Source organism: Python bivittatus, unplaced genomic scaffold (assembly GCF_059951505.1).
Source record: "Python bivittatus isolate LINGU-HERP-01145 unplaced genomic scaffold, Pbiv_v1 ctg000570_np1212, whole genome shotgun sequence".
Classification (NCBI taxonomy): domain Eukaryota; kingdom Metazoa; phylum Chordata; class Lepidosauria; order Squamata; family Pythonidae; genus Python; species Python bivittatus.
In genome coordinates, this window is record NW_028277097.1 from 20,441,368 (window position 1) to 20,468,970 (window position 27,603).

Here is a 27,603-nt window from a genome sequence, read left to right on the forward strand (position 1 = left end):
ATGAGCCACAAAGGGCTTTGGCTGAACCCAAGCAAGACTGAGGAGTTTTGTGCCCTTGGGCCTTCTGGTGTCAAGGTTTTTCCACCTTTGGTCCTGGGTGGGGTGGCACTGCCCCAAACGGACCTGGTGTGCAATCTGGGGGTCCTCTCGGATTCACAGCTCCTGCTGGAAGAGCAGGTGGTAGCCGTGGCTAAGAGGGCCTTTGCACACCTTCAGGATGTGCACCAGTTGCACCCATTCCTGGACCAAGAGGCTCTGCTCACTGTCACTCATGCCCTTGTGACCTCCCATCTGGATTACTGCAATGTGCTGTACATGGGGCTGCCCTTGAAGAGCATTTGGAAGCTTCAACCGATGCAGAATGCAGCTACAAGGGTAGTCAATGGTGTTGGGTACTCAGCACATGTAACACCACTGCTTCGTGAGCTGCATTGGTAGCCAGTGTGTTTCCGGGTGTAATTCAAGGTCACCTCTAAAGCCTTGCATGTCTTGGGGCTGGATTACCTGAGGGACCATGTTTTCCCAGTTGTTTCTACCTGTCCAGTTCAGTCTGGCAGGATGGGTGTGCTGGGGGTCCCATCAACCAAGGAATGTCAGCTGGCGGGGACCAGGAGACGTGCCTTTTCTGCTGTAGCCCCTGCCCTCTGGAACATCCTCCCTCCTGAGATTAGGACGTCCCCACCCTGTTGGCCTTTCGTAAGGCCTTGAGAACCTAGTTATGTGCACCAGCCTGGGGTCCCAAGTGCATGAAGGGCCCCATTTCCTGGTTATATTCAGATCTATGGATTATAATTGTATACTCTGCTGTATATATTTAATTTTCTTTTGTATTGTGTTTGTAATTTGGCTTTAACTGATTTTATGATCATTTGCCACCTGAAGTCACTTGTTTGAGATGAACAGCCATATAAATTGAATAAATAAATAAATAACTGCCTCTGCTAGATCTTTGATCTAATGAACCATGTTGCATGAACACAGACTATGTGATGGAGACTCTTCCTGTTTCTGCACCAACAGAGCTCTTCTTCACTTTCTTCAGTAATCTATAACTTGTTTGCTAATCTGTGAGTGGTTACAGAATAAAAAGGACCACATTTTGTGGAAAAATCAATTTTCTTCCCTTGTTTACTGTAGGTCAGCTTAAAAAAGGAACCTTTCCAGATTTTTACTTACTTCTCAAAGCACTTTCCATGGGAATTTGCATAAATAAAGTATCTATTTCTGGTTTATCTGGAAATGTGCATTATATATAATTTTATTTTATTCTTCTCTGGGTTCCCTTCTCCCATATCTATCTATCTATCTATCTATCTATCTATCTATCTATCTATCTATCTATCTAAATAAAAGGGAAAGGGGAATCCAGAGAAGAATAAAATGAAGAAAGCTACCATCAAATTATTACGTGCCATTCCTTGAAAAGGATCTTTTATTTCTTTTATTTGAGAAACTTTTTTGTCTTACTCAGGGCAAAAGAGGAGGAGACATCTCTCATTCCAATGAAATTAGATTGATGTACTATGGTTGCAATTAAGGGTTGCATGATCTTTTCAACTGTGTTCCCTATCTATTATATATCAGAGCAGGTTAAAAATAGATGAATTTGGGAGAGAACATAAAGGGAAACTTCTTTCACCATGGCAAGGGAGTTTGACCATGCCACTTCTGAATGACAGAACTATTGTACTTCTGTTTTAGTGGTGTAAACAGAGTAATGGGTTGTGAATTGTATGGGGTTGGTTTCCCTTAGAGTTGAACAATCTGTAACTGCTGATTTATGACCATGTCCCTTTTTTCTCTGTACTTTAATCCAAAGTGTACCTTTTTAGCATCACAGCTCTGTACGATTGCTATAAGCCTGAGGATGTATCAGGTTTTGTTCAGAGCCACCCTCAAAAAAGGGTGCAGCCAGGATCCAAACTAGGCCCAGCTGGAGGGATGAATGGGAACACGTAGGAGAGAAAATGCACATCCTAGGCTTTTAGTAGCTCAATGTTATGCCTTGACATGGGGGAAAAATGGGTTAGGGAGCTTATACATGAAGAGTTTGCCATTGCTTTTTCTGGGGTTTTTCTTCTGGGATAGACTTCTTTTGAGATAGATTTCTTCTGGGATAAAAGGGGACATAATTCTTCTGGGATACACTTATACATGGGACACATACTCTCTTGAAAAAGAGATAGTGTTGAATCTGCTTTTTTTTTTTTTTTTTTTTACTTTATTGCCATAGTATTTGATAAAAAAAAACCCACACAACCTTGCACTAAAATGTGTAGTTCCTGTACTGTACAATTATCTAGATATAGAGTTTTTTTTTTTAATTTTGCATACAATGTTCCCTAATATAATTCCATTGCATGTTTTAGGTATATGCATATACATATACCCACATATGTTCTATATAAAATCAGAGAGAAAGAGGGAGGGAAGGAGAGATATTCTATTTTAAAACCTAATAAAGAGGAAAGGTGTGTATGTTTGTGCTTGCTGAACTGCATTTCAGAATCTGAAGAAGTTTAAATTCCAAATGGTACCTAAGTTGGTATAGTTTCCTGGCCCAGAGAACATGCTAACCTTCTCTGTAGCATTCCAGTTTTAGGGTGTGAGCTGCTGATGAGGAGAAAACTCAGTTCCTTTTAGCTAAAGTATCTGCAGGAAAAGCTACTAAGTTTGGCACAATTCTCGGTGCTTTTAGACTAACAGTTTAGACATTCTACTTATTGAATATGAAATAATGCTTTATGTTTATCTCTTCCATGCCGTGGATAACATTACTTAGCTTTTAACATCCTTGTGAACTTTGAATTGCAATTGTTCTTTTTTTTCTTCTTTATGCGGTCTGTCTCATTTTTTTCTTTCAGTAAGTGTATACTCTGTTAGCTGTTCTACCATGAATAAAACTTAAACTAAACTAAACTAAATTCAACTGAGCTAGTAACGGACTTCATGTACTGACATAATTAGAACATTACTTAAGTTTTCATTCTAATGCGAAAGAAAGGGCTTAAGATTTATTTGCACTGCACAGCCAGGTTGGTGTAGTGATTCAGGTACCAGGCTAGAAACCAGGAGATGGTGAGTTCGAGTCCTGCCTTGGGAGTGAAGCCAGCTGGGTGATCCTGAGCCAGTCACTCTCTCTCAGCCCTAGGAAGCACGCAGTGGCAAACCACTTCCGAAAACTTGCCAAGAAAACTTGCCAGAAGTCAACACTGACTCAAAGGCACATATATGCATGTATATCTGTATGAGAAAACTGTGCAATGTCATTGGTTTTTCATTTTGGAGCCTTAAAGGTCTCAAATGTTGCTCAGGACATTAGCATAATCCTTTTTCTTGAAACACAGGAAGATGCCACAGACCAAGTCAGAGTAAAAGGTCGTGCTGTTCCTTAACGGCAGTGAATAGGCTACTGTTTTCAGTGCTCTGAGACCAAACAAAGAAACAAAATGGATATCCACATGACTTTATCAAAAACTTTATCAAAAAGTGCCTGACCACTCAACCTACTACAATACACCAACACAAGCTATGAAAAGGATCACACTGCCATACATCAGAAACGTCTCAGAAACTACCAACAGACTGTTATAACCACATGGCATCTGTAGCACACAAACCAACTAAAGCCCTCTAAAACATCTTAAGCAAACCAAAAGGCCCAGTAGCCCAAGAAGAAAAACCAGGAGTCATCCACAACATACGGCGTAAGGACTGTAACAACCACTATGAAGGACAGACAGGCAGAAGGCTGGCAGAGCGCATCCATGAACACCAACTAGCAGTCAGAAGACATGATGAAAACTCCTTAATCTCACAACACATGGACAGACTTAACCATAGTTTCAACTGGGAAACTGTCAGCATCTTAGACCAAGCTAAATCTAAAAATGCAAGGGGATTCCTGGAAGTTTGGCATTCAGACAAGGCAGCCATCAACAGGCACACAGAGATAAACAACATCTACACACTGTTCAAAAGAGACAATAGAAAGGAAGACGAAAGACCAGAACATCTCCTCACCAGCAATCATCACCCAGATAAGTAGAGATTAACACCAAGATTAGCACCAGACATCAAGCAGTAAACAATATCTTAATCAAGGAACTACCAGTGTGGGGGGGGGGGGAATAAAACAAAACAAAACCCATACCCCCACCAACACTGGCAGGGGATGCCACTGTATACAAACAGAGAGCAAACCCCATTCCCTTCTAGCACTGAAGATGTTCCCTAGCTGGGTAACGAAACATTTGCAAGAAAACAGCCAAGCTCAGAGAACCCCAAGGACTCCACAAACAAAGAAATCTTAATGTATCACCAAGGTATTTTTTCTTGACTGTGGCTGGGTGCCTTAGTCGTAGGTGGGAACTTTGTTTAGATCAGAATGAAACAAAATGGACAAATGGTTTCTACATATAGGAGAGGAAGAAACTGATTTTCTTGTTTGTTTGTTTGTTTGAAGTCAAATAACAGTGAGAGAAATCCATCCAGAAGGAACCCTTTTTAAGTTTTTCAAATTCTGGGTTAGAAAAGTCTGATTGCTAAATGAGGTTTATCCCCTCTCTCTTCCCAGTCAAGTTCCCCAATCACCCAATTGTAGCAGAACCACTAATCATTTTTTTTCCCTTTAAATTCAGCATAGCTGTGAACCTTTGGACAACCTCAACCTTCAAGACTGGAAACCCAAAATAGAGAAGCAGCTACCTGTTACCAAACAGGACTCAGAATAAAGTCGCAAAGCAACACAGAGGAGATGGAATGGGGGGGAGTAGGATAACAAATCAATATTTTCCACAGTTCTTCCTTATGAAAATTCTGCATAAAAGAAAAGAGAAGGAGGGTTCCCAAGGTGGAGTTTTGTGATGGAATGTTTTAACCTATAGGCAAGTTTGCACAGAGAGATTTATTCTTTGTATGTGAATCTTCTGAAGAATGTTGGAGATAAATTAAAAGTGTATTTTGCTGATTTCCATAATTTCTCTGTGGGCTTTCTTGATACACATCAAGAAAGAGCTGATAATGTTTATGGAAGGGAATAGAAAAAAAAAGAGAGTGAAAGAAATTTGGGGCCTGTGAAAAGCTTAGACCATATTGCCAGATTCACAATTGCTGATGCAAACTGGTTGTTCATTCCGAAAACACATATATAAGTATTTGGTAGCTGGGGATTATGGAACTGAATTCTCTTTCTTGTTTTGGAAAATGGTTGCAATCTTTTGAGTAAGCCTGTTTTTTTTAGCTATTTACATTGCATTCTGTATTTTGCATTTTAATAACATTATCAACAAAAGATGCCCATTGGGGGCTTAATAATATAAACAAAAAGGTGACTATATAACTTTAAATAAATAGAGAGTTCAGTGTTTGGGGAAAGTTCAATGGCTTTACAGTTTCTAAAAGAAGAGAAAGAAAGAAAGAAAGAAAGAAAGAAAGAAAGAAAGAAAGAAAGAAAGAAAGAAAGAAAGAAAGAAAGGAGGGAGGGAGGGAGGGAGGGAGGGAGGGAGGGAGGGGAGAAGAAGAAAGCAAGAAAGCAAGAAAGCAAGAGGGAGGGAGGGGAGAAGAAAAAAGAAAGAAAGAAAGAAAGAAAGAAAGAAAGAAAGAAAGAAAGAAAGAAAGAAAGGAGGGAGGGAGGGAGGGAGGGAGGGAGGGAGGGAGAAAGCAAGAAAGCAAGAAAGCAAGAAAGCAAGAGGGAGGGAGGGAGAAGAAAAAGAAAGAAAGAAAGAAAGAAAGAAAGAAAGAAAGAAAGAAAGAAAGAAAGAAAGAAAGAAAGAAAGAAAGAAAGAAAGAAAGAAAGAAAAAGAGATTGTACAGACTTTTTAGGATACGACAGCTAAAGACTTTGTTTTGAACCAACTTGGCTGTGTGGAGTGGGGGGGAGTAAGAAAAAATCAAGATGGTGGCCGCCCTCACAGAATCAAACTCCTTCCCCTTTTCCCATACATCGCGCATGCAACACATGCCACATAGGCAAGGCATATGAGTTGCCCTCTTGACTTTTTCAGTCCCACCTCCTGCAGACAATCCTGTTTTGAACTACTTTTCCAAAAGTCATCTTCAGGTCATCTCACTTTTATTGAGCAGAATCAAAGATGCTGGTAAAAAGTGAAGTGCACAGACTAGAAACGAAGACAACTGCAGATGTTATGGCTGAAGAGCAGAGAAACCTTTGGCAATTGCTTTGGGGAGGCTGCTTGCCTAGCGCATGTCACCCTCCTCCTCATTTCAGTTACCTCTTCCTGTCTCCCTATCATTTGGCTTTTCTTTTTCCTTCCAGTCTCAGGGTGTAGCCCCTTCCTCCAAGGACATCCATCCGCCTCCTCCTCTCTTGCTGCTTCTGCTGCAAAGAGAGAGGGAATCGCAGGCCTGTGCGTGTGAGACAGTACGAATGACATACGCAAAAAAGTGTTAAGTTTTCCACTAAGTTTTAAAACGGATGCCTTGTAGATATTAAATCAATTATGTCAGTGTACTTTTGCTGTTGTGCCTGCTTCTGCTTTCTTGATCAGACCCTTCAAAATTTTTGAAGTATCTCTTCTGGCAGGTAGAATTACTTATATCTACATATACCTACATGCACACACCTTTGCAAGCGTGCCATGTGTTATGGGATGTGGGCAGAGAGGATCTCTATTATCGGGAAGCCTAATTTGACAAGAGGAGGAAGTCTAAGATTGCACAGATTATTTTTTCCTGCATATAATATATGTACATACATATATATGCATAGGATAGAGATAGAGAGATAGAGATAGAGATAGAGATAGGGATAGAGATAGAGATAGAGATAGAGATAGAGATAGAGATAGAGATAGAGATAGAGATAGAGATAGAGATAGAGATAGGGATAGAGATAGAGACAGTGATAGGGATAGAGAGAGAGAGAGAGATATAGAGAGATATAGAGAGATATAGAGAGATAGATATAGAGATAGATATCCATCCTATGTACACTTAATGTGGGGGGAGGGGATTGTCTTAAATTTTGGTAATCTTCCTTTTGGATAAATATAGTGCACTCTTTCATATTGTGTTAACCACGGGGGGTAGGGGTGGGAATCAGTTCGATACCAGAGTCCTTTGTTCTCCTTAATTAACTTAATTGGTCAGCTGTCATTCCAGCTGTGAAAAGGGCAGTCTGATCCAGTGTAAAATAAAACAAAATATAAAATAAGTAAAATAAAATATGTAAACATGGATAAATAAAAGGTAAAAGATAAAAATAAGAAAGATAAAAGTGCTCCTACCTTAATTTAATTAATCAGCTGTCATTCCAGCTGTGAAAAAGGTAACCTGATCCTGTGTAAAATAAAAGAAAATAGAAAATATGTAAACATAAAATAAATAAGACATAAAAAAAGTTCAATTAAAAAAATAAAATAAAAACGCTCCTACCTTAATTTAATTGGCCAGCTGCCATTCCAGCTGTGAAAGGAGTAGCCTAATCCAGAATAATATAAAATGAAAGATAAATAAAATAAAATATGAAAACATAAAACAGATAAATGGCAAAATAATATATAAATGAAATAAAATAAAAGCTCTTGAGTCGAGCTGGTCTCCTGATGAATTCATCCAACTGGTACCCTGGCAAAATATGGAGACGGTTTGTCTTTGTCTTTTTTGAGAATGGCTTTTCAATTTCCCTGTCTAGCTTGATGCCCGAGATGCCAAGAGGTCCCTTATCCAAGTACATGCCAATCCAGGGCAGTCCAGTTTCCTTTTTGAGATCAGACAAGGTCAGCAACATGTACGTATGCACACACACACATGCACACACACGCACACTTCCTTCTACTTTTACTTGATGAAAGTTACTATTAACATATTTTCATAATCTTCTCAGCCTGGCAACAGCAGGAGTAAAAAGGTGTGAGGGTCATGCAATATTCATGAAATTAAAGGGAACCGAGCTGAAAGGGAGTTCCATTAGGGAGACCAAGTGTGACAATATAACACATATTTGCATATTTTAGACTTTAAATCTTTTCAGCCCATCCAAGTTGATATATGGAGGTAAACATGCACTGCCAGTTTTTAGCATATTATAAGCCCTCCAGACTTTGCATGCATTTTAATATGTTTCATTATTGCCATAGATTTTAATTTCGAAAGCGCACAGCTTTGATGGAAGAAAGCTGGAAGTCTCAGCATCTGGCCTGTGCTTCAGGCAAGCCAGCACCTTATTGAATAGCGTTCCTGCAGAGGACTCGCTCTATTTTCGAATTGGTGGCGTGCGTGAGTTGGCAATGGTGTGCATGTGAGCACACGGAGGAGGGGAGTGACAAATGAAATGTTTTGTTTAGCACACATGCTAATTGTGTGCTAAGTTAACTATCCTGAAAGCAAGCAAAAAAGAGAGAAAAGAAACGAGAGGGCGCTAGAAAGATGGAGGGGAGGCGGCCGAGAAAGGAAGGATATATATTCATTGCTGTATTAAACCAGCAAAGCAATGAAAAGGTTTGTTTAATTGCTCCCGTTGCTAGATACAGAATAAATCTGTTAATAAGGAGGATTGTCAGATTGCTGAATCATCATAACTTGATTTGGAATCAGCTGGATAATGAACTTTTTTGGGTGAGTGAATGGAGGCAAACTGAGCTGAACACACCTCACTTGGCTTGGACTTTCAGAAAACAGCACTTGAAGCTGCCTCACGATCCAGCCATCAGGGAAAGGTGTTAGTTGAGACTAGCCATATTAAAATATGAGCCTACGCTAAGACTAAACATTAAAGAAGAAGCCCCTGTTTTATGTACAGTTCAAAACCACCTTTAGAATTGAAGGAGGAGTAATCCAACCCCTTTCACACAAAGGCCTTCCTGGATGATCATCATCAATAACAACTTCACAACAATTTAGCCAAAAACTGAATGGATCTTCTGGAAAAGGAACACGAAAGCAAAAGCTGATGCATAGCTAAAGAAGTACAGGTAATGTTAGAAAAACGAGGTGCAATGCAATAGTGAGTATATGGTCTCATGATTACAGTAGAAGTTTTGGGTTATTCATTTCTTCCTCAGGAGTTTTAAAAGAAGAAAATGAATCTTCAATAGTTGATCTAAAAATAATGGGTGACAAAACCAAACATTCAGAAAATCCTAAATCACAACTGGATTTCCTTATTTTGTGTACATTCAGAGTATCCAATTGGTTGCAGAAACAAGGGCTTTAGAGCGTTATTTTCTTTTAATGGTGAATATTGTAATCCATTTTAACTCAAACTGGGTGGTGCCATCCTGCAAAAAGAGTTCAAGCAAAAATAATCTGAGTGCCAAATCAGAACCGGGGAATTTCCATTTTGCTCCAATCTGCTAGGCCTTTTGTCTAAATCAGATTACAAATATCACACCTTTAGTGCAAACATCTCACAATATATACACATCTGGCCATCTGGTGGCAGCATCTGGCCAACTTTGGCTGATCCCAAAGACAGCTAAGCAGAGTTTGACATGGCTGGTGCTTGGATGGGATACACCACGAAATCCCAGGGTTGTGGGCTAAATTGGGAAATGTGTTTTTAATCCCAAAAGAAGGCAACGGCAGACCTCCATATCAGTGCAAGAAAACTACATGGAGATCTCCATGAAATCCGTGGAATCAAGGTCATCTTAAAGGAGACTCTCTTACCCACTTCTTATATGATTTGAGGAGACACAAATATAGCACATTTGCATAAAAGTTTGGATGGAGCAAACATCTCCTTCCAAGGCCACCATTTTGTCCTCAGCTTTTTAAGTATCATTCTCGACGCATGTAATCACAGGACAGAATGGGTGGAATTAGGACTGTAGTTACAAGATAACCAAGATGAGAAAGGAAAATAATTCCCAAGAAGTGCATTTGTTTGAAGCATAGTTCAACGCACTCTAGTCTGCATGGGAACCAAAGAGTAAATCTTTCTCTTTATGCTTTCCAAACTAATCTCATTGATGTTTCACAATCTCCAAGGCAGTGGGTGCCTTTTGGATTAGTCACTGCTGTTTCCCATCGAGGACCAAATTCAATTCAGCGGTTAACAGAATGAACAAAAGATAACTCTAATCAGATTGCTGATGCCTATCTATAGGCGATATCTAGAAAACAAACAGAGATTTGGTGCTGAATAACATTTCTGTCATATTGTGAAGGGTGCTTTTGTACTACATAAGAGAGGAACAGTCGGCATTAAAAAAAGGGGGGGGGGAATAAAGTGATGTGCCCTTGAAGACAAAGATTCCTTCAGCAATTTTCATATTCTTCAAAGACAAATGTGTTTTCCCTATCACACCAGGATTAAAAAGCATTGATGGATCAAAGAGACACCAGTTGTCAACATAAAACATGGATAAGTTAGTAATTTCTGCTATTAACAAACTATCAGCATTCGTAGCATGACTGCTATTCTGTCTGAGCAAACATCCTTGCTTTTGATGGAAAAAAGTTATACTACAGCTAGATGGAAATGTGGAGGAAAAGTCCTATTTTGTGAAATATATGTGTGTGTGTATGTGTATTTCTGTATCTCTGTATATCTATCTATCTATCTATCTATCTATCTATCTATCTATCTATCTATCTATCTATCTATCTATCTATCTATGAATGACATTTTTCCCCCAGAATTATCAAAAGCAAACAGTTCTGGTTTAAAGCATTCCCTGATTGGCTAGGACTGTCCCCATATCAGTTCCTGGAACCATTGCCCATTTTAATAGCCTTTCTCCACCCTTAGTGTCATCTATATAAGACAAGTCGGATTAGGGAAATTGCACTGAGATATCTTCCAGTCTGGTGTATGGCCCCTGACTGGCTGGGATCACTGGAAAATTAAATAGAACCAGAATGGGCACCTGTAAAAGAACAGACAGTGAAACAATGGTGATAACAGAAATGGACAATTGTGAAAAAAGAGATTAAGGTTTCTCAAAGAGAGTTTAGTTCCCTCTGAAATGAGTAGCTTCAAGGTGGGGGGGAAGAAACGTTGAGCATTACATTCAAGGCTAGAGTATGCTATTGTCTGAAGTTATGAGAAAGGCAATTTCTGAATGCACCTGCAAATCTAAGCTCTGATTTTTATATACCTTGGGATATATTTTGTAGCACAGTTTAGACCCTTTTTCATGAATGCTTCTTCTTTACCACAAATGGACCTTTGGATACTGAATTGTTCCTTGCCATCTTCTACAAAATCTAACATTTTAATCTCCACAGTGCTGGTCAAACTTGTGATTTCTTAAAGTAGGCTACAAATACAGTCATCACATCCTGGGTGAAGGATCTGCTTGACATATTTCTTCTCTTAAATAGACCCAGAATGCTGCCCTCATAATCAGATGGTGGATTAGAAGAACATGATTTATAACAGATCTTTGGTCCATCTAACTCAACACTGTTGGCAGCATTATAAAATGGGTATGAGTTGCAGTTGACTAGATTTTGCTTAAATATCACTGGGAAAATACTTCCTGATGGGTAAGATCTGTACAATAGTGGAACGATAGATAGATAGATAGATAGATAGATAGATAGATAGATAGATAGATAGATAGATAGATAGATAGATATGGAGGTCCCACCACATACATACATACATACATACATGATGGAAAAATGACCCAAGAGTGACCATAGCTTAACTGTTTTTTCTGCACATTGTGGAGGATGATATGACATGATCCTTAGGGCCCCTTCCAAATTTGATGGTTTGCTGAAGAAGCACCATTAGAGGAAGACAGTTTGCAACCACAGCAGCTTCCTGTCATTGGGTCTGCAGGCTGGAAATTAGAGTTAGCTTAAAAATGATGTTGTCACCTCAGTCCACATGCTATGTGGAACCAAGTAGTTAATATTTTGCGAATGTTGACTACAAATGCTTAACTGCTTTCCTTGCACATTGCAGAGGGTTGGGCTACATGATCCTTGTGATCCCTTCTAACTCTGTAATTCTGTGATTCTATGATTGCTGGAACAGAGTTTATTGGCAGCAATGGTTTCAGATAGGAGTTTTTCCTAGATCTATCTACAGAAGCTAGGAATCAGCCAGGAACGTACCACCCACTCAGGAGCCTTACCATAAATTTGCCACTGTTTCACTGCCTCCTCCTTCCCTCCTTCCCTCCCTCCTTATGTTCCTATCATCCTTTTTTATATTCTGGTCTGCCAAGACACTAGGCTGTGCTTGAAATTAAAAAAAAAAAAAAAGTAACACAGAAGAGAGACATCTGGTTCTTATGCAACAAGTTAGTTCCTACACTACCTTCATCATAACACTGAGCCATAACGTTTTAAGTAAAATGTATCAGCTCAGACTTGAGTCAAGGGGGTAGGAGGGGAGAACCAAAACTCAATGAAACAAGTAAACCAAATGCTGTTTAAATTGCATGTTCCTGGAAAAAGATATAGATTCTGCAAGGTACTTCAGAGCACCTTTTCACCTTTGAATCTGAAGTACCATGTAGCTCTGGAGCTTGGCCATTTTCAGAAGGATGAATAATCTTTCTGGAGCCAAGGAATACACTCAGCCTTTAAGTGCTAGCCTGGGGTCTGCACTGTGAACGTTGGCATGGACAGGGCAAAGAAATAAAGAGAGGACAAACACTGAGTTATTAAAAGCTAATTTGAATGAAAGTGAGTTAAAAAATAGTGAAGTAGGACACTCCTGTTATGTTAAAGACATTCCTCTTCTTTTTTACATGTTATGCTCTAATTTGGTGGCAAGCTTTGGAAAATCTCAGGTAGCCACGCCCAACACCATAGAGAGGGGTATACAACCTGTGGCTCTGAAACTGCATATATAATCATGTTCCAACCCATGAGTCCCACTGAACATAATGGGTAAAAAACGATGGTACTGTTTTCCACCATTCTGAGGTGGGAAGCACTTGAGAATATGACCCTTAGTCCTAAAATAGGCATTAAAAAGCAAAGAAGATTCACCAAACCCCAGTGTCGTGAATGCAGCCTGCATGCCAAATTACAGATTACAGGGTCACAAACTACCCGCCCCCCCCCAAATGAGGTGGCTTTTGGCCTCAGCCTGATACCCCAGTCCTTCCCTTTGCTCCACACTGAACAAGTTAGTTCTTTTTAAAACAAAGCGAAGACATCTGTGGGAAATGGCTGGATAAAGAACAGCATTTCCATCTCCCTCTGGTGTCTCTGATGAATGTTTGAAAACCTCCAGGAAGATGGAGACATTCAAGAAATTGAAGCTTCAGGAAACCAATTCAGAAATTCAGAAATATGGATAGCCAAAGAATTGGGTTAGTTAAACAAAAAAAAAATTTTTTTGTGGTGCTAAATTTCATTCCTCCTCTCTCTGTACAAGCTAATCACTTGTGTATATAATATTTTTTTAAACAAATACCTGTTTGTGATTTCTAGTGTCACCTTCAAAGTGTGTGGGCAGATAGTTGTTCATTTATAGTAGATCAGCACCATTTTGTGGTCTTTCTGAAATGTTGCATTTTCCTTTGGAATTTTTTTTTTCCTTCCTTCCTTCCTTCCTTCCTTCCTTCCTTCCTTCCTTCCTTCCTTCCTTCCTTCCTTCCTTCCTTTCCTCCCTCTTTCACAAATTATTGCATTACCATGATCTAGACAGCTCTGTAATTATTGCATATTGAAAGTCTGTACCTTAAAATTTAAAGTTAAAAAGATTTTTTTTAAAAAAATACTGTTTTTGAAATAATAACATTTGATTTCTTAAAAAAAAAATCTCTTGTGAAATTGATTTTTCTCAATGTGTGGGGAAAGGGAGAATGTAACAGCCAAATCCTCTAGCCATACACCTTTATTCTATATGTCCAGGAAATGTCACTGTTGAAATTATTTCAAATTTTGTATGTGTGTGCGTGTGTGTGTACACACACACACACACACACACATTTTACCTTTTTGGGAGGCAACATAGGGGTAACACAAGGTGACATACTTCCTGGTAGAGTGGCTATCTATCTATCTATCTATCTATCTATCTATCTATCTATCTATCTATCTATCTATCTATCTATCTATCTTTGTTTAGGAGGTAGTTGTTTATCATACTCAGGTATTACCTTTATTATGAACTAGAATTCTTGCAATCAAATATTGGGTGGGTAAAAAGTTCACTGGAAATCTAAGCTACCAAATCATATAGCTATAATTTCTCCTGAGATCTTGTTGCTGACTTATACTTAATAAATGAAAGATAATAAATTCCAGTAAATCATTGTTGGGTTGGGGGGAGTCTAAGATTTTAGAAGAAAGCAAGAAAGTGTCAACATTAGATGTGCTGTTAGAAACTTCTTAAGGAACACAATTGGATTTTTTCAAGTTGGAGGCTGATTTTACTGAAACATTTTAGTATATGTTGATTGGTCTATTATAGAAGGTCATCAATGAAACAGAAAGCAAAAGGATCTACAGTACAGGCAAGCACAAATGATAAGAATGAAGTTTTGCCACATTTCTCATCCATTTCAGAAAGATGATTCCTGGAACAAAGAAATAACAGTTTGGTTCAGCTTTCCACCTAGAAGGGGTTCATGTAAGGAACAAGATAACATGGATCAAAGAAAGGGAAAGGGGAAAGGAAAAGGAAAGGGAAAAGATGAGAGGAAGGGAGGGGAGGGGAGGGGAGGGGAGGGGAGGGGAGGGAAGGGAAGAGAAGAGAAGAGAAGAGAAGAGAAGAGAAGAGAAGAGAAGAGAAGAGAAGAGAAGAGAAGAGAAGAGAAGAGAAGAGAAGAGAAGAGAAGTTCTGACATTCTGTGCATATGCCATTGTGTTTCATCATTATATATGACTTTAACTCTGGTTGGCATATTCCACTCTCAAACCAGTGTAGCTCAAAATTGGAGGGTGGAAGGAATGAAAACGAACAAGCAGATAACGGAATAGCTTCAGCTCAATTCTACTTACTTCTCCGAGATCTATAGCAAGTCTCTGAAACATTCTTATAGTTTGTACCACACATTTGTGTCAGCTAGTCCAACTCTAGAGGTTTTATTTAATCCTTTTCCACCATGACATTGTGAACATTTGTCCTCGCTAAGCTAAGGTGTGGTAAACAATGCAATTCCTGATCTTGGCTTACAGAAAACAAGCATGCTGTCGCTTTTCTTATTACTAAGGAATCAGCATCTTCATCTAGAGTACATTTTTTTCTCCCTTTACTTTCAATCCTCTTGACTGTCTTTCTCCCTCAGTAGCTAATGCCACATGATTGCAAAAAGTTCCTTGAATTCTGCAGAGAATAAGAGATGCTAGGGATAAGAACAGCAAAAATGAACACAGGAGCCATATGACTTAAAATAATAATAAAGAAGGGAAGATGTGGAAATCTTGACTGCAGATTGGTCCAGTAGTGACAGGAGATGGAAGGAAAATTATCTAGGGGCATTTGATATAACAATGTCCCCACCACTCATCCAAATATTCTTAGCTTTAGATCTAGTCTTCAGAACAAACATTTTGAAAGATATCACCCTTGGAAAAGGGCTTGCCTTGGAAAATACATCTGAGAGAACAAGAACTCAGGACAAGTTTATAAGCTTATCTAAGCTCTCCATCAGGGTGCATAGTCCTTGGCCCATAGATCACATTAGCTTCCAAACCTCTGTTTTCAGCATCCTGGAGTCTTCTTCTCATTGCACAATGTCAAAGTATTTATTTGATATAACAATTTCTTTTCTGATGTATTTTTTTTCTTCAGAAAGTTTTGCAGTTTGATATATATATGTATGTATGTGCATATATATATATATATATATATATATATATATATATATGCACCAAAGTTGTCTGTCATGACATCATGGCCATACACTATGTGTATAACACATTTCGCCATACATAATGAACAAAAAAAAGAAGAAGAAGATTTCTTTAAGGTTCTAAACTGTGAATTGTGCTTTTAAGCCAATGAAAAGGGCTTTGTTAAGGAAATGTTGAACCCTGCCCTCAGCTTTCCTTCCGCTGGGTTCTGTAAGCCTCTTTAGACATCTAAGAATTACAAGGAAGAATTATGTAAAGGACAGCCTAGTCATAAAAGACACGTACATTTCTCATCAAAACCCTCAGAAGGGAAATTGAGGTTCAGCTTCAAAACAGACATGAAAGCAAACCTACCTTTTATTCCATCCAGAAAAAGAATGCAAGTAAAAACTATTCTGAAAGTGTGTGTGTGTGTGGGGGGGGGGGTTACTTAATTGTTAATAACAACAGCAACAGCAGCAACAACAGTACCTTTTTCAACCATACTTGGAAAGTTTGGTTTTTGAGAACCTGATGGAACCCTTTCCCATTCAGGCTGCATCAGATACTAGTTGACTTTGTGGAGTCTTTCTGAATCCCACCTTATTCCAGGGATGGACTCAAACTGGATTAAGTTAAGGAACCCCTTACCTTTTAGAATGCTCGGTCCTCTTGCAAAATCCTATAATTCATAGTAATACGTGTAGGCTTATTTTGACTTTAAGATTTTATTCTATTAACTAGGAAGTTAGTTAATCAGTCCCTATCAGAATAGTGTGGAAAAGGAAGCAGAACATCAAAAAATCTCATTGTTCTCGTGGCATCCATGTGGGCCTCTGATTAGCCTTATGTTTCATTATGTTACTTCTTAAATACAAAGAGAAAATGTGTGGAGCAACACTGCACCAGAAGCATTTCATAGCAATCTACTAGAATGACAGAGCGCTTTGATGAAAACTTTCTTTGTGATTTGACACTCATTAAATACTTAGGCACCTTTGCTTCGGATGAGAAATAATGAGCATTGGGAGGAGTCATGTTAATAAATCTTCTTTGTCATACCAAAATTCATGTCACTTCTTCTTCTTCTCCTTTTTTTTTTTTTTTTAATATTCCTGATATTTTTCCTCCTCAAGAAATAACCTCTGTATTTTGCCCGAGGAGAATCCCAATGAAAATATGAAAGTGTATTCAAACTTCTTGAAGAAGTTCATTTCTGACGTTCCTTGAAACTCCTCAAATGTTTTATTTGACCTGAAATCTCAGTTCTCTTCCAATCTAATTTTAGGGAGAAGAACATTGTGGGAAATTGCAAGCAAATATGCAAAACTAAAAGTCACTTTTTTGTTCAGCTCAACTTCCGATGACTCCATGGACATCTTGTAGTTCCTCTGGCAGCAATATGAAAGTGGCTCGGCATTCCTTTACTCCAGCACCCTTTTTCAACTTCCCAGTCTAGCCAACAGCCCTGGGATTCTCTAGTGGTCTCCCATCCAAGTACTGAGGAGCTTTGACCCTGCTTATGCTAGTGAACTCATACAAGGTGGGCCAGACACTGATAACTGATGTGATAACATCATTCTCACCTTGACTCTCATTCATGGATGTCTTAAGTTGTAGAAACCATGTTGCAATGACATTGTTGCTTTGTTGACTTGTCTATTCTGCTGGAACACGTATGCAAGATCACTTTAACTTTACCCTTTTTATAGACAGAGATACGCAAGGAACTCTCTGTACGGAAGTGCAGAGATTCAAAGACGTGTTTGGCCTTAGCTAGGACCTAACTGAAGCTCAACAATGCAGAGAAATGGCCCTTGACTCCCACCAACCAATGGGACTTTAGTGGATATACAGGGCGTCCACATAGTTTTCTTTGTTGAGAAGAGGCAGCCAATTGAAGCAAATCGGTTCTGCCTCAAGGACTGAGGTGAAACATCTCAGAACCTGCAGCCAAGGTGTCTTTTCAAGGCCTTCTGCCTCCCTTCAATTGTTCCTACAAATGAGCGAGAGGTAATGATCCTAAAGCAGCCCATCCTCATAAGGAAACACAGTACCCTGTTTGCCACCCAATGAAATACCCCCCTGCGCACGTTGCAGTATTCTAGTTTCAGAGTGAACAAATGTCATTTGTGGTTGCGATCTTGTCTCTTGCCATATATTTCGTCCTTTCCTCTTTTCATGCTGAGATGATTTGTCAGAGCTCTGAATATATTCAGCGCCTGAACAAGGCTCATTATAGGTCTGCACAAAGACAAGAGAGGTGGAGAAGGATGACAAGGGTTTGCATTAATTGCCTAGCTATCTGGTGTTCTGGGGGGCATCCAAGCATATAATAATTTGAGTTGCAGCGCGTTGGAAGTTCCTACTTCTTATAATGTTTTGCCAAGCTGATTTCCTATTATAGCACAGTCGGTATTTCTTTCTAAAGCCTTGACAGAAAGCTGCAGGTGGTCACACAGCTTTTGTCCTGCAAGTAACATATTTTCAACGTTCCATTAACCAGCCAAAAATGCAGCTGGCACAACTATTGTCAACCATAGTATAATTCGGAAGCAAAGAAAGTCTGTACCAGGCCTGTGTTTCTGCACTGAATGGTCCTGGAGTGATAAGGTCTCTAAGGTGGAAATGGCCTTGTAATTCCAGCAAGAAATCATTTAGAAATCTATGTTCCTTTAAAATTGAACATTTTAAAATAAAAACAGGGTCTGTAGTGTTGTTGTTTGGGTGTGCAGCAATCCTGGTGCTCAATTCTAGACCTATCGGTTGAACGTTTTTGGGGTTTTTTTGCTTGCTTTGCAAAGGGAGGAGATGTTTGCAAAGACTGAGGAGGTCCTTTCCTGAATATGGTACAGCTGATTGTCCTGAATTGAGATAGAACTATCAAGTAGGTCTTCTCCGTAAAATGAGCGAATCATTAGGCTAAATAGGCTAACTAATTCAGCTCAAATATGGCCACTAGAAATGATCACAGAATTATAGAGTTGTAATGGAGCATTTAGGCTATCATATCCAACCCCCTGCTTTATGCAAGAATTCTAATTAAAGCCTCTGAGACAGATGGCAGAAGAGTCTTTGCTGGAACACATCCAATGAAGAGAAGTCCAACATTTATCTGGGTCTTTGGTTCCCTTGTTAAACTGCTCTTGTTGCTAGGACGTTTTTCCTAACATTCAACTATGATTAATTCCTGTAATTTAAATCTATTGTCCTCTCCCAAGAATAAGAAGAAGGCTTGACATAATTTTTGTGGGGCATCTTCCAAGGTATTTGGGTTCAAATAATCAAAGGGACAGAAGGAACCACTCAGGACATGAAGTCTGTGAGGGAGTGAAGTTGGAGTTACTACCTGTGCTTTGGAAAGGTGTGCTGCAGCCACGCAGAAACGCTTCTCACCCCATTTCCCTCATTTCCCTGATTACTCACAAGCATCTGGGCCAGCGTTCCAGCTGTTGGTGATAATGAGCCACATTCTGGCATTTTCAAGGACATGCAGATGTCCACAGGTAGCCTGAACCCCTGTGTGTAGAGGGTGTGTGTGGAAGAGGAACATGAGAAGCAAACAGCCTACAGTTGGGGAGGCAGAGGTGACGTCTATTACTATAGCTTTTAAAAGCAGACAAGAGGACTAATATTCAACTACCAAGATCACAGGTTATGGGAAGTAGCATATCTGGGTGGGAATCCTGCCTGGAGCTTGAAGCTTTGCTGGGAGAGATGGAGATGTCTAAAGACTGGCAGCTATGGCAAGCAGGCAAGAGGACTATCATTCAGCTACCAAGTGCACAGGTTGTGGTGAGCATCTTATCCTGGTGGGAGTCCTGCCTGGAGCTTGGAGCTTTGCTGGGGGCTCTGTAACAACTAAAAGAGGAACAAGCCCACTGAAGCAGCCCCTCATCTCGACTAGAGTAAGAACATTTGGAAAAAGACAAAGTTTGTATGCCACTTTATAGACTTTATATACAGTATTTATACAGAATTTATACAGTTTATAGGCTTTTGTTTGAACTAAGTACTAAAGGACTATGCATCACCCTGCAAGTCCTAGATGGGTGGAGAGCAATAGTCTGTTGCTGGGGAAGATGTGCGCTGCAATAAAGCATTTGGTACAGCTTTGCTACACTGTGGGGTGTCCAGTCCCTGGAAAACCAAGAACCCTCCCAGAATCCAAACTGTGACTCTGTGCAGAAAGCCAAATTAAAGCATCTCAGATGGAGAGATGCCTAGTTCCTCTTCATTCAATGAATTGTGCCCTAGGAAAATGCCTTGTCAGATCTTCTCCACTTATTTAGCATTGGAAGACCTGAAGGATCAGGTTAGGGACAGATCATCATACAGCAAATCTATCTATGTGGTCACTAAGAGTTGACCCTGACTTGATGACACATAATCGGTTAATCAATCAATCAATCAATCAATCAATCAATCAATCATTCAGTTGGAATCTTAAATCCATTATTCTCTGTCCTGCTCTTTGGAACAAGAAAAAATAGGACTTCATCTCTTACTCCCTCAAAATATGCTGATCAATGGTGGATTGACTGCTAGAACATTTAAAGGGCAGAAATGATGCTTGCTAAAGATCCTGAGGTCTCCCTCTTTTCCCTTTTCCATTGTGGTTTATGTAAACAAGTTTTGCTCTTAAGCAATCTTTAATCAGCTTTCAGAATTCTGGAGAAACAGAAGCCCAAAATTGCAATCTATCCAGTGCAAGACTATGAAATTTGGTTGGAATTAATCCACACTCAGTGGAATTTAGGTTTGGCCAAATCTGATACACATTGCTCAGTCTTCATTTATTTTCTCTTTTTCATGTATATGCTCAAGGTTTCTTTTCATTGCTATTGTGCAAGAAAGAAACCATGCAAACAAGTACATAAAAGGTATTTAAAAGGTGGCCATTGGAAATATGGTCAGAAGCATTGTATGAAAGATACCAGAAGTCATTATTCCTCTCTAATTGGCATTTGGAACACCACAGATGATTCTGGATACCCCATTTCCAGAAAGATATTGAGAAGCCGAGAGGGTTCAAAAGAGGGCAACAAAGATGATACAGGGATTTTGGGACATGCCCTGTGAACATTGGCTAAAGAAACTGGCCATGTCAGTCTGAAGAAAACAAGACTAGAAGGAGCTCTGACAGCCATGTTCAGGAAAGCGACAGAAACTTGAACTATCTTCCATAGATGCAGAAATTAGGGCCAGAAATAACAAAGTTCCAACTACTTAGACTTTGTTTAAATATCAGAAGAAACTTCCTGATGGCAATATCTGGAACCTACAGAGGTTCCAAGTTTGGACACTGTTAAACAGAAGCTGGACAGCTATCTCTCAAGGATGGTTTAACTGGTTTACTTACACGCTGGTTTAGGGTTGGTTTAAGGTGACTGGTGTGGTCCATTCAAATGATTCTGCAAATCTATAAATGATATTGATGAGGATAGACCTTACCACTCAGACTTGTAACTGAGTAATCACACTAAGGATAAATGGGAAAGGGGTATACTGTACTTCTTAACAAACATAATGCCAACAATGTTTAAATTATTTATTCTTTAGGAATTCTCATACAAGGAGAGCACTTGTGTATTGCCTGGGAAAAAATGATGCCTCTGAGTACAATTATGAATTTTGCTGTGCGAGTCTAGCTAAAGGGAGGAGGGAAGGGATAGATAGTTTAAAAATACAATATTTTTGACATTTGTTGAGTAATTTTGGAACTTTTCTTTGTATAAGAGATCTTAGAGACTTTACAAATTTTGAAGGATGGGGGCTGAGTGGATTTATAAATTAGCATCTGTGTTATACACTGTAAACCAGAAACAGAAGGATCCGTCTGCCTCTGTCCAAAGCTGAGGGCATCTCCCAGAGGGCCTTCAAAACACAAGGCCTCTCTCGACAGACACAGCTGATCATAATTAGGGGGCTTTTGTTAGTTCATAAGGACATCAAAGCATTATTATCAGAAACTCTTTTCCTTCTGTTGATGCTGTTTAATGTGATCCTGGGACATTCTTTCTGAATGTGTTCTGAGCAAAGAGAAACAACCACCAAGCATTATTTCTTCTCTCTCTGCTCCAAGATAACATGGATACTGGTATGGCAAAGGTCTCTATTTTCAAAATGCTTTCTGAAAAGTGCTCCTCTAGGGTGATTGTTCTGCCGGTTCATGAAAGCATTCTGTTCATCCTTTAACAATGCCCAGTTACTTTTTCCAAAAAGAATCTAACATGCTTTTCTTCACATGGATTTAAAACACACACACACACACACACACACACACAGAGAGAGAGAAAAAGTCCACTGATATGACCTAGATGAAAAAGTAAAGAGAAAAAAATACAGTGACCACATACCACTTCAAACATGTGACATTATCGGTGGTGAGAGAATCTATGTTCCTATATTTGCTATTTGCCACATGTGTTCCCTTGTTCTAATGACTTTGTTGAGCTCAGAAGCTAAGCAGGATCTGACTTGGTTAGTAATTGGATGGGATTTTGTCAGGATAATCCCAAGTCTTTATTCGGAAGTCTCCACAATGGAAGAATGGTTGTTGAAGATGATAGAACCAGCAGAGATGGCAAAATTAACTTGTTTGATTAGAGAAAGATCAACAACTACATTTATCAGTGACTGGAAACTCCTTATGGACTTTTTGCTGAAAAAAAAAAAAGAGAGAGAAATAAACTTATGATTTATGGGTTTGAAGATTAGAAAGGGTAGTTTATGGAAAGAAGGAAAATATGATGTGACCTTAGAGAGAGAGGATGAAATATAAACGCATTTATAACTGCTGTCAAAAAGACTGGAAGACACTTCTTTATATTTTTTTTCTTTTTCTTTTTTTCTATTTTTTTTCTTACTTATTCACTATTCTTCCTTATTTTCTTTGTTTATTTTCTAATATTTGTACTGTTTTTATCTTGTTAAAAATTTCTAGATAGATAGATAGATAGATAGATAGATAGATAGATAGATAGATAGATAGATAGATAATTCCAAGGCTTTAGTGTAGACTGAGAAGTTGAATTAACATCCCAAGGGAAGGCAGTGGAAAACCACTTGCCACCATGAAATCAACAACCAGTTGTTCCTAGGAGTTGTGTATCATTTGAGGAAGCCTCTTTTTCAATGTTTAGCTCAGATTGCATCACCTAGCTGACCATGGCTAATTTCAAAAGGAAGCTAAGCAGCGTAGGCTAGGGAGATCACTAGGAAAGCCCCAGGACCGTAGACTAGACAGAGAAGCTGGGAAAAAATCTCAGAAGGCAATGAATGAAAATGTTACCATTTAATCCTGAGCAATTCTATTCCCCTTTTACCGGGAAGGTGCGTCTTCAGCCCCATATTGGGGTCTGCTCATGCATTCACCAGACTCAAGGGCCTTTCAGGTCTAAGTAGATGGCAGCACCTAGCCATCCTTGTCTGATCTTAAAAAAACTCAGATTAGTACACGAATGAGAGACCACCAAGAACTCACAAACAAGTAGCCCGGGAAGTTGCAAAACATCCCAAAGAACCCGCTACCGTGCTGTTGCCAAGGTAACGGCATAGAGAAATCCATGATGTCACCATGAGTTGAACTCCATTCAAGGGCATCTTTGCTTTAATTCATTAACTGGGGTAGGGATCTCATATGAACAGAACTGAAAAAGAAAGCTGAAATCCTATTGCAATGTTATTATTCCCAGGGCCCTTAACTAACAAAAGCATGAGCTTTTGAAATAGTGCCAGGCAGAGAAACATCCCTGCAGTTTTTCCCTTCCCAAGTGACATTCAATTTAGTGGAAGGATTTTGCTTCAGAAATCAAAAGGAGAAGAGGAATTCTAATTGGTGGGAAGTGGACAAAATCACCCAGGAGTGTCTCTGAATGTCCTGCCTTCCATTGTGCATTCAGGTCTCTGGAAGATCTGCAGCCTTTCTGGTTCCCCACATTTCAGTTCAGTCCCATGGAAGAGTTCACAAAGGAATTCCTCCCATGGGTTTTGATCCTGTTTGCCTCTAATAAATACATTGGGCTTTTAGTCTCCCTCTCAAAACAGACTTTGTGCCACTGACTTCATGGTTGAAATCTCTGGATTAATTTTTTGATTTTTTTTTTTTCATTTTTCCCCTTTCTGTATAATATGTTATACATCTCTCAGTTAGACTATTGCAATGCACTCTACATGGGGCTACCCTTGAAGAGTATCCGGAAGCTACACCTGGTTCAAAATGCGGCCACGCAAGCAATCATGGGTGCCCCAAGGAAGGGACACGTAGCACCTTTGCTGCAGGTACTGCATTGGGTTCCAGTTTGTTTCCAGGTTCAATTCAAGGTGTTAGTTATCACCTTTAAAGCCCTACATGGTATAGGTCCAGGTTATCTGAGGGACCATCTGACCCCCATTACATTGACCCGTCCCACCCGGTCCAGCAGAGGAGGCATGTTGCAGATCCCGTCAGTGAGAGAATGTCGACTGGCGGGTCCTAGGAGGAGAGCCTTCTCTGTTGTGGCCCCCACCCTATGGAATACTGTCCCCCCAGAGGTGAGGTGGGCCCCTACCCTCCCAATTTTTTGAACGGAATTGAAGACTTGGCTCCGCCAACTTACCTGGGGCGAGAAAAGATACAATCGACCCTGAGGATGGCTGGCACCTTGACGATGCTCCCTGAATTTATGAACTTCTAATTAACATCTGCCTCTTGGAAGTATTATAAAGGAAGTGTGTTTTAACACACTTTATTTTAATTAATTAATTAACATTTATCTATTTTATTCAATATTTATTCTATTTTTACTGTAAACCTCCAAAAGTCACCCCACAGTGAGGTGGGCAGTGACAAATTTGGAATATAAATAAATATAAATATAAATACATTATCATTAATATACATGATCTATCAATCTACCGTATCTTCTATCATCTTTCATATCATCATTGCCTATCATCTATCTATAATCTCTGTCACTCATTATCTATTAATGATGTTGTCTTTATCATCTGCCTATCTACCTACCTACCTACCTACCTACCTACCTACCTACCTACCTATCGTCATCATCATCATCATCATCATCATCATCATCATCATCATCATCTGTTGGCTGCAACTGTTTGACTCAATTCTCACACATGCACCTAAAAAACATTTGATTTCTCATATTTAAAAACACTCAGAGAGATAGAAACTAAAATAGTTTCCTTTAGTGGCAGAATAAACCAAGGAATGGAGAATTCGCTGTTATCTTCTCTGATACGTATTTTCTTCATCACCCCAGTTTTGCCACTGAAGACACTCAGGCAAATCAATGTGTTAAACCACCAGCTTGATTATCCCCACAGCTTCCATGTTAAATCACTCCTTGGACCAAGAACATTGGGTTCATAATAGATCCAGATTTTTCCAGCACGTGCTCCTTTTTTCCCCCCCATTTTTTCTTGGGCTGGAATTCTTTCGCCTTCCAATGTAACTAATAAACATGTTTAAGCCCTTTACTGTTAATTAATTCTATATTTTGACAACGGTTGGATACTTTACTGTTGTTCACTGCTTTGAATAGCATGTGTGGAGGAGAGGAAAGGCAGAATAAAAATGTCATCAACTGATCAATCAATGACAGGATTTTCCTGCTCTCTACAGGGAGAAAAAAGGTACCAATTTACTTTTCCAGTAATGCATTGCAAAGAAGAAAGCAGAAAACTAAGGACAGTAAATAAGAAGGCATTCAAAAGAGTAAATGTTCTGCAGCGTAAGGATTAACCTTCGTGTTGCAGTACATAGTGGAAGATGGTAAGAAGGAGAAGCCTATGCAAGTTAAATCAGACAATTACAATGTGTGCATGTGTTTGTTTTGTTCTGGCCTTCAAGTCAGTCTTGATGCCTGGTGACTACATGAATAAGTCCATGCAGTTTTCAAGACAACATTTTTGGGATTGGTTTGCCGTTGTCTTCCTCTTCCTAGGGCTAAGAGGAAGGACTGGTCTAAAGTCACCCAGGCAACTGTCTTCCTAAGGCAGAACTAGATCTCACAATGTCACTTAGTTTCTAGCCTGGCATCTTTAACCACTAGATTGGACTGACTCTCACAATGAAACATGGTCATATTTTTTTCTGATATGTATTTTCTTCATATGCGTAATTTTGGTGCTGTGCATTTCTTTCTTTCTTTCTTTCTTTCTTTCTTTCTTTCTTTCTTTCTTTCTTTCTTTCTTTCTTTCTTTCTTTCTTTCTTTCTTTCTCTCTCTCTTTCTTTCTCTCTCTCTCTCTCTCTCTTTCTTTCTTCTTTTGTTATTGCCTTTATCTTTATATTATGGTTATTATTAAATTAGTCTATTAAATAAATAATTAGATTTATTTTTAAGAAAGATTTTCAAAAAGCATTCATTCTGACATTTATAGCCTCAGAGGGCAGTGTCACTGAGGGAGTTTCCTTCCTTTGAACTCCCCCCTAGATTGAAGATTTAAGAATCTCCCACCATCTTTCAAAAGTAAAGGTCTTTTCCAAAGTGCCATGACATCATGGGTGTGAATTTTATTTATTGTTGGTGGTGGTGTTCATTTCAGGTGACAACAATTCTTTTATGGTTTTTTTGTTAGATCTAACTAAAGATTTGTTAGAAAACTTTTAAGATTTCTCTGTTGCTGTTATTAGATCACAGTTCAAATAAAGGAAGAGATGGGTGGCCATATTATATGTGCACACACACACACACCCTGCATTGGTTAATCTCTTTTTTCTAAACTTACCTGATTTTAGGTTTCACCTTTTTGCTATGAGACCCTTCTCCTTCTCCTTCTCCTTCTCCTTCTCCTTCTCCTTCTCCTTCTCCTTCTCCTTCTCCTTCTCCTTCTCCTTCTCCTTCTCCTTCTCCTTCTCCTTCTCCTTCTCCTTCTCCTTCTCCTCCTTCTCCCTAGTCTTCTGCACCCTCTGTTCCTGATGATCCCAAAGAAGCAATACAAATCCTTAACATATTTGACACTAAGGTATATCTGAGCTTATGTCTACCTAGTTCAATATTATCCATCTTCTCCCTGAACATTAGACAGAGTGTCTATTATCTGATCATTTCAAAAGATTCTCTGCCATGGCACCCACTTTATGGAACATCCTCCCCCTCCCCCAAAGTGAAGTTGGACCCATCCTTGTTGAGTTTCCGGAAGTCCTTCAAAACCTGATTATGCCAACAGGGCTAGGGGACCCAGGGGTCTGGTATGATGCTGAGGTGGCTTAATTGTTATTAATATCTGCTGTTCTCTCTTAGCCTTGTGTTGTCATTGTTTTTTAAATGATCATAATTGTCTTTTATATATTAACTTTGTTACCATCTTGTTCTATGCTGCCCAGAGTCACTTTTTCATGAGATGGGCAGCCATATAAATATGATGAAAAAATAAAAAATAAATAAAATACCAACACTGAAAATATCTCTCTTCAAATCATGTCTTCTGATTTTTAAACACTTTCTCACTGATTTTAATGGAAAGGATTTGCTTTTAAAATAGTTTCCCACACAGAAGAAAGTTCTCTGTGAAATTCTTTTTGGTGGCTTTTGGATTACCTCTTAGAGACAAAATGGTCAAGAGATGTGGGTGTAAATGTCCTGTCTTTCACTGGATAATTTCCTTTCCAGCAGTCTGTACTCCCTCAAGCTTACTGAACTTCCAATAGTTTTCCATTCCTCAATCCCTCCAAAGTGTTGGCAAGTTGTCCATATGGTCATCTTCATTCCTGCCAACTTGGAACACTGAGATCAGCCAAGGAAGATCATCAGCCATCCAGGAGAATGCAAAATACTCATTTGGTCAGTGACCCACACATGAGCTATGACAGTCCCTGGAGTAACAAAATCCATGCAGAATGGGGACTTTTGGTGGGCTGCTACCCACCAATGTTTTCA

The 27,603-nt window shown here is 39.3% G+C and overlaps 1 protein-coding gene across 1 annotated transcript; it reads left to right on the forward strand.

Annotated features, from left to right (window-relative positions):
* Positions 1 to 25,673, forward strand: LOC148214337 (uncharacterized). The gene is made up of 3 exons (XM_088153001.1): positions 1 to 315; positions 23,890 to 24,249; positions 25,668 to 25,673. Exons 1-3 carry the CDS (start codon positions 1 to 3, stop codon positions 25,671 to 25,673), a joined length of 681 nt encoding a protein of 226 aa, XP_088009127.1.
* Positions 25,674 to 27,603: the final 1,930 nt, after the last annotated feature.

Coding starts and splice junctions, on each gene's coding strand:
- LOC148214337 (XM_088153001.1), top strand. CDS start 1: ATGAGCCACAAAGGGCTTTGGCTGAACCCAAGCAAGACTGAGGAGTTT. Junction 316..23,889: donor ATTACTGCAATGTGCTGTAC/ATGGGGCTGCCC, acceptor AATGCACTCTAC/ATGGGGCTACCCTTGAAGAG.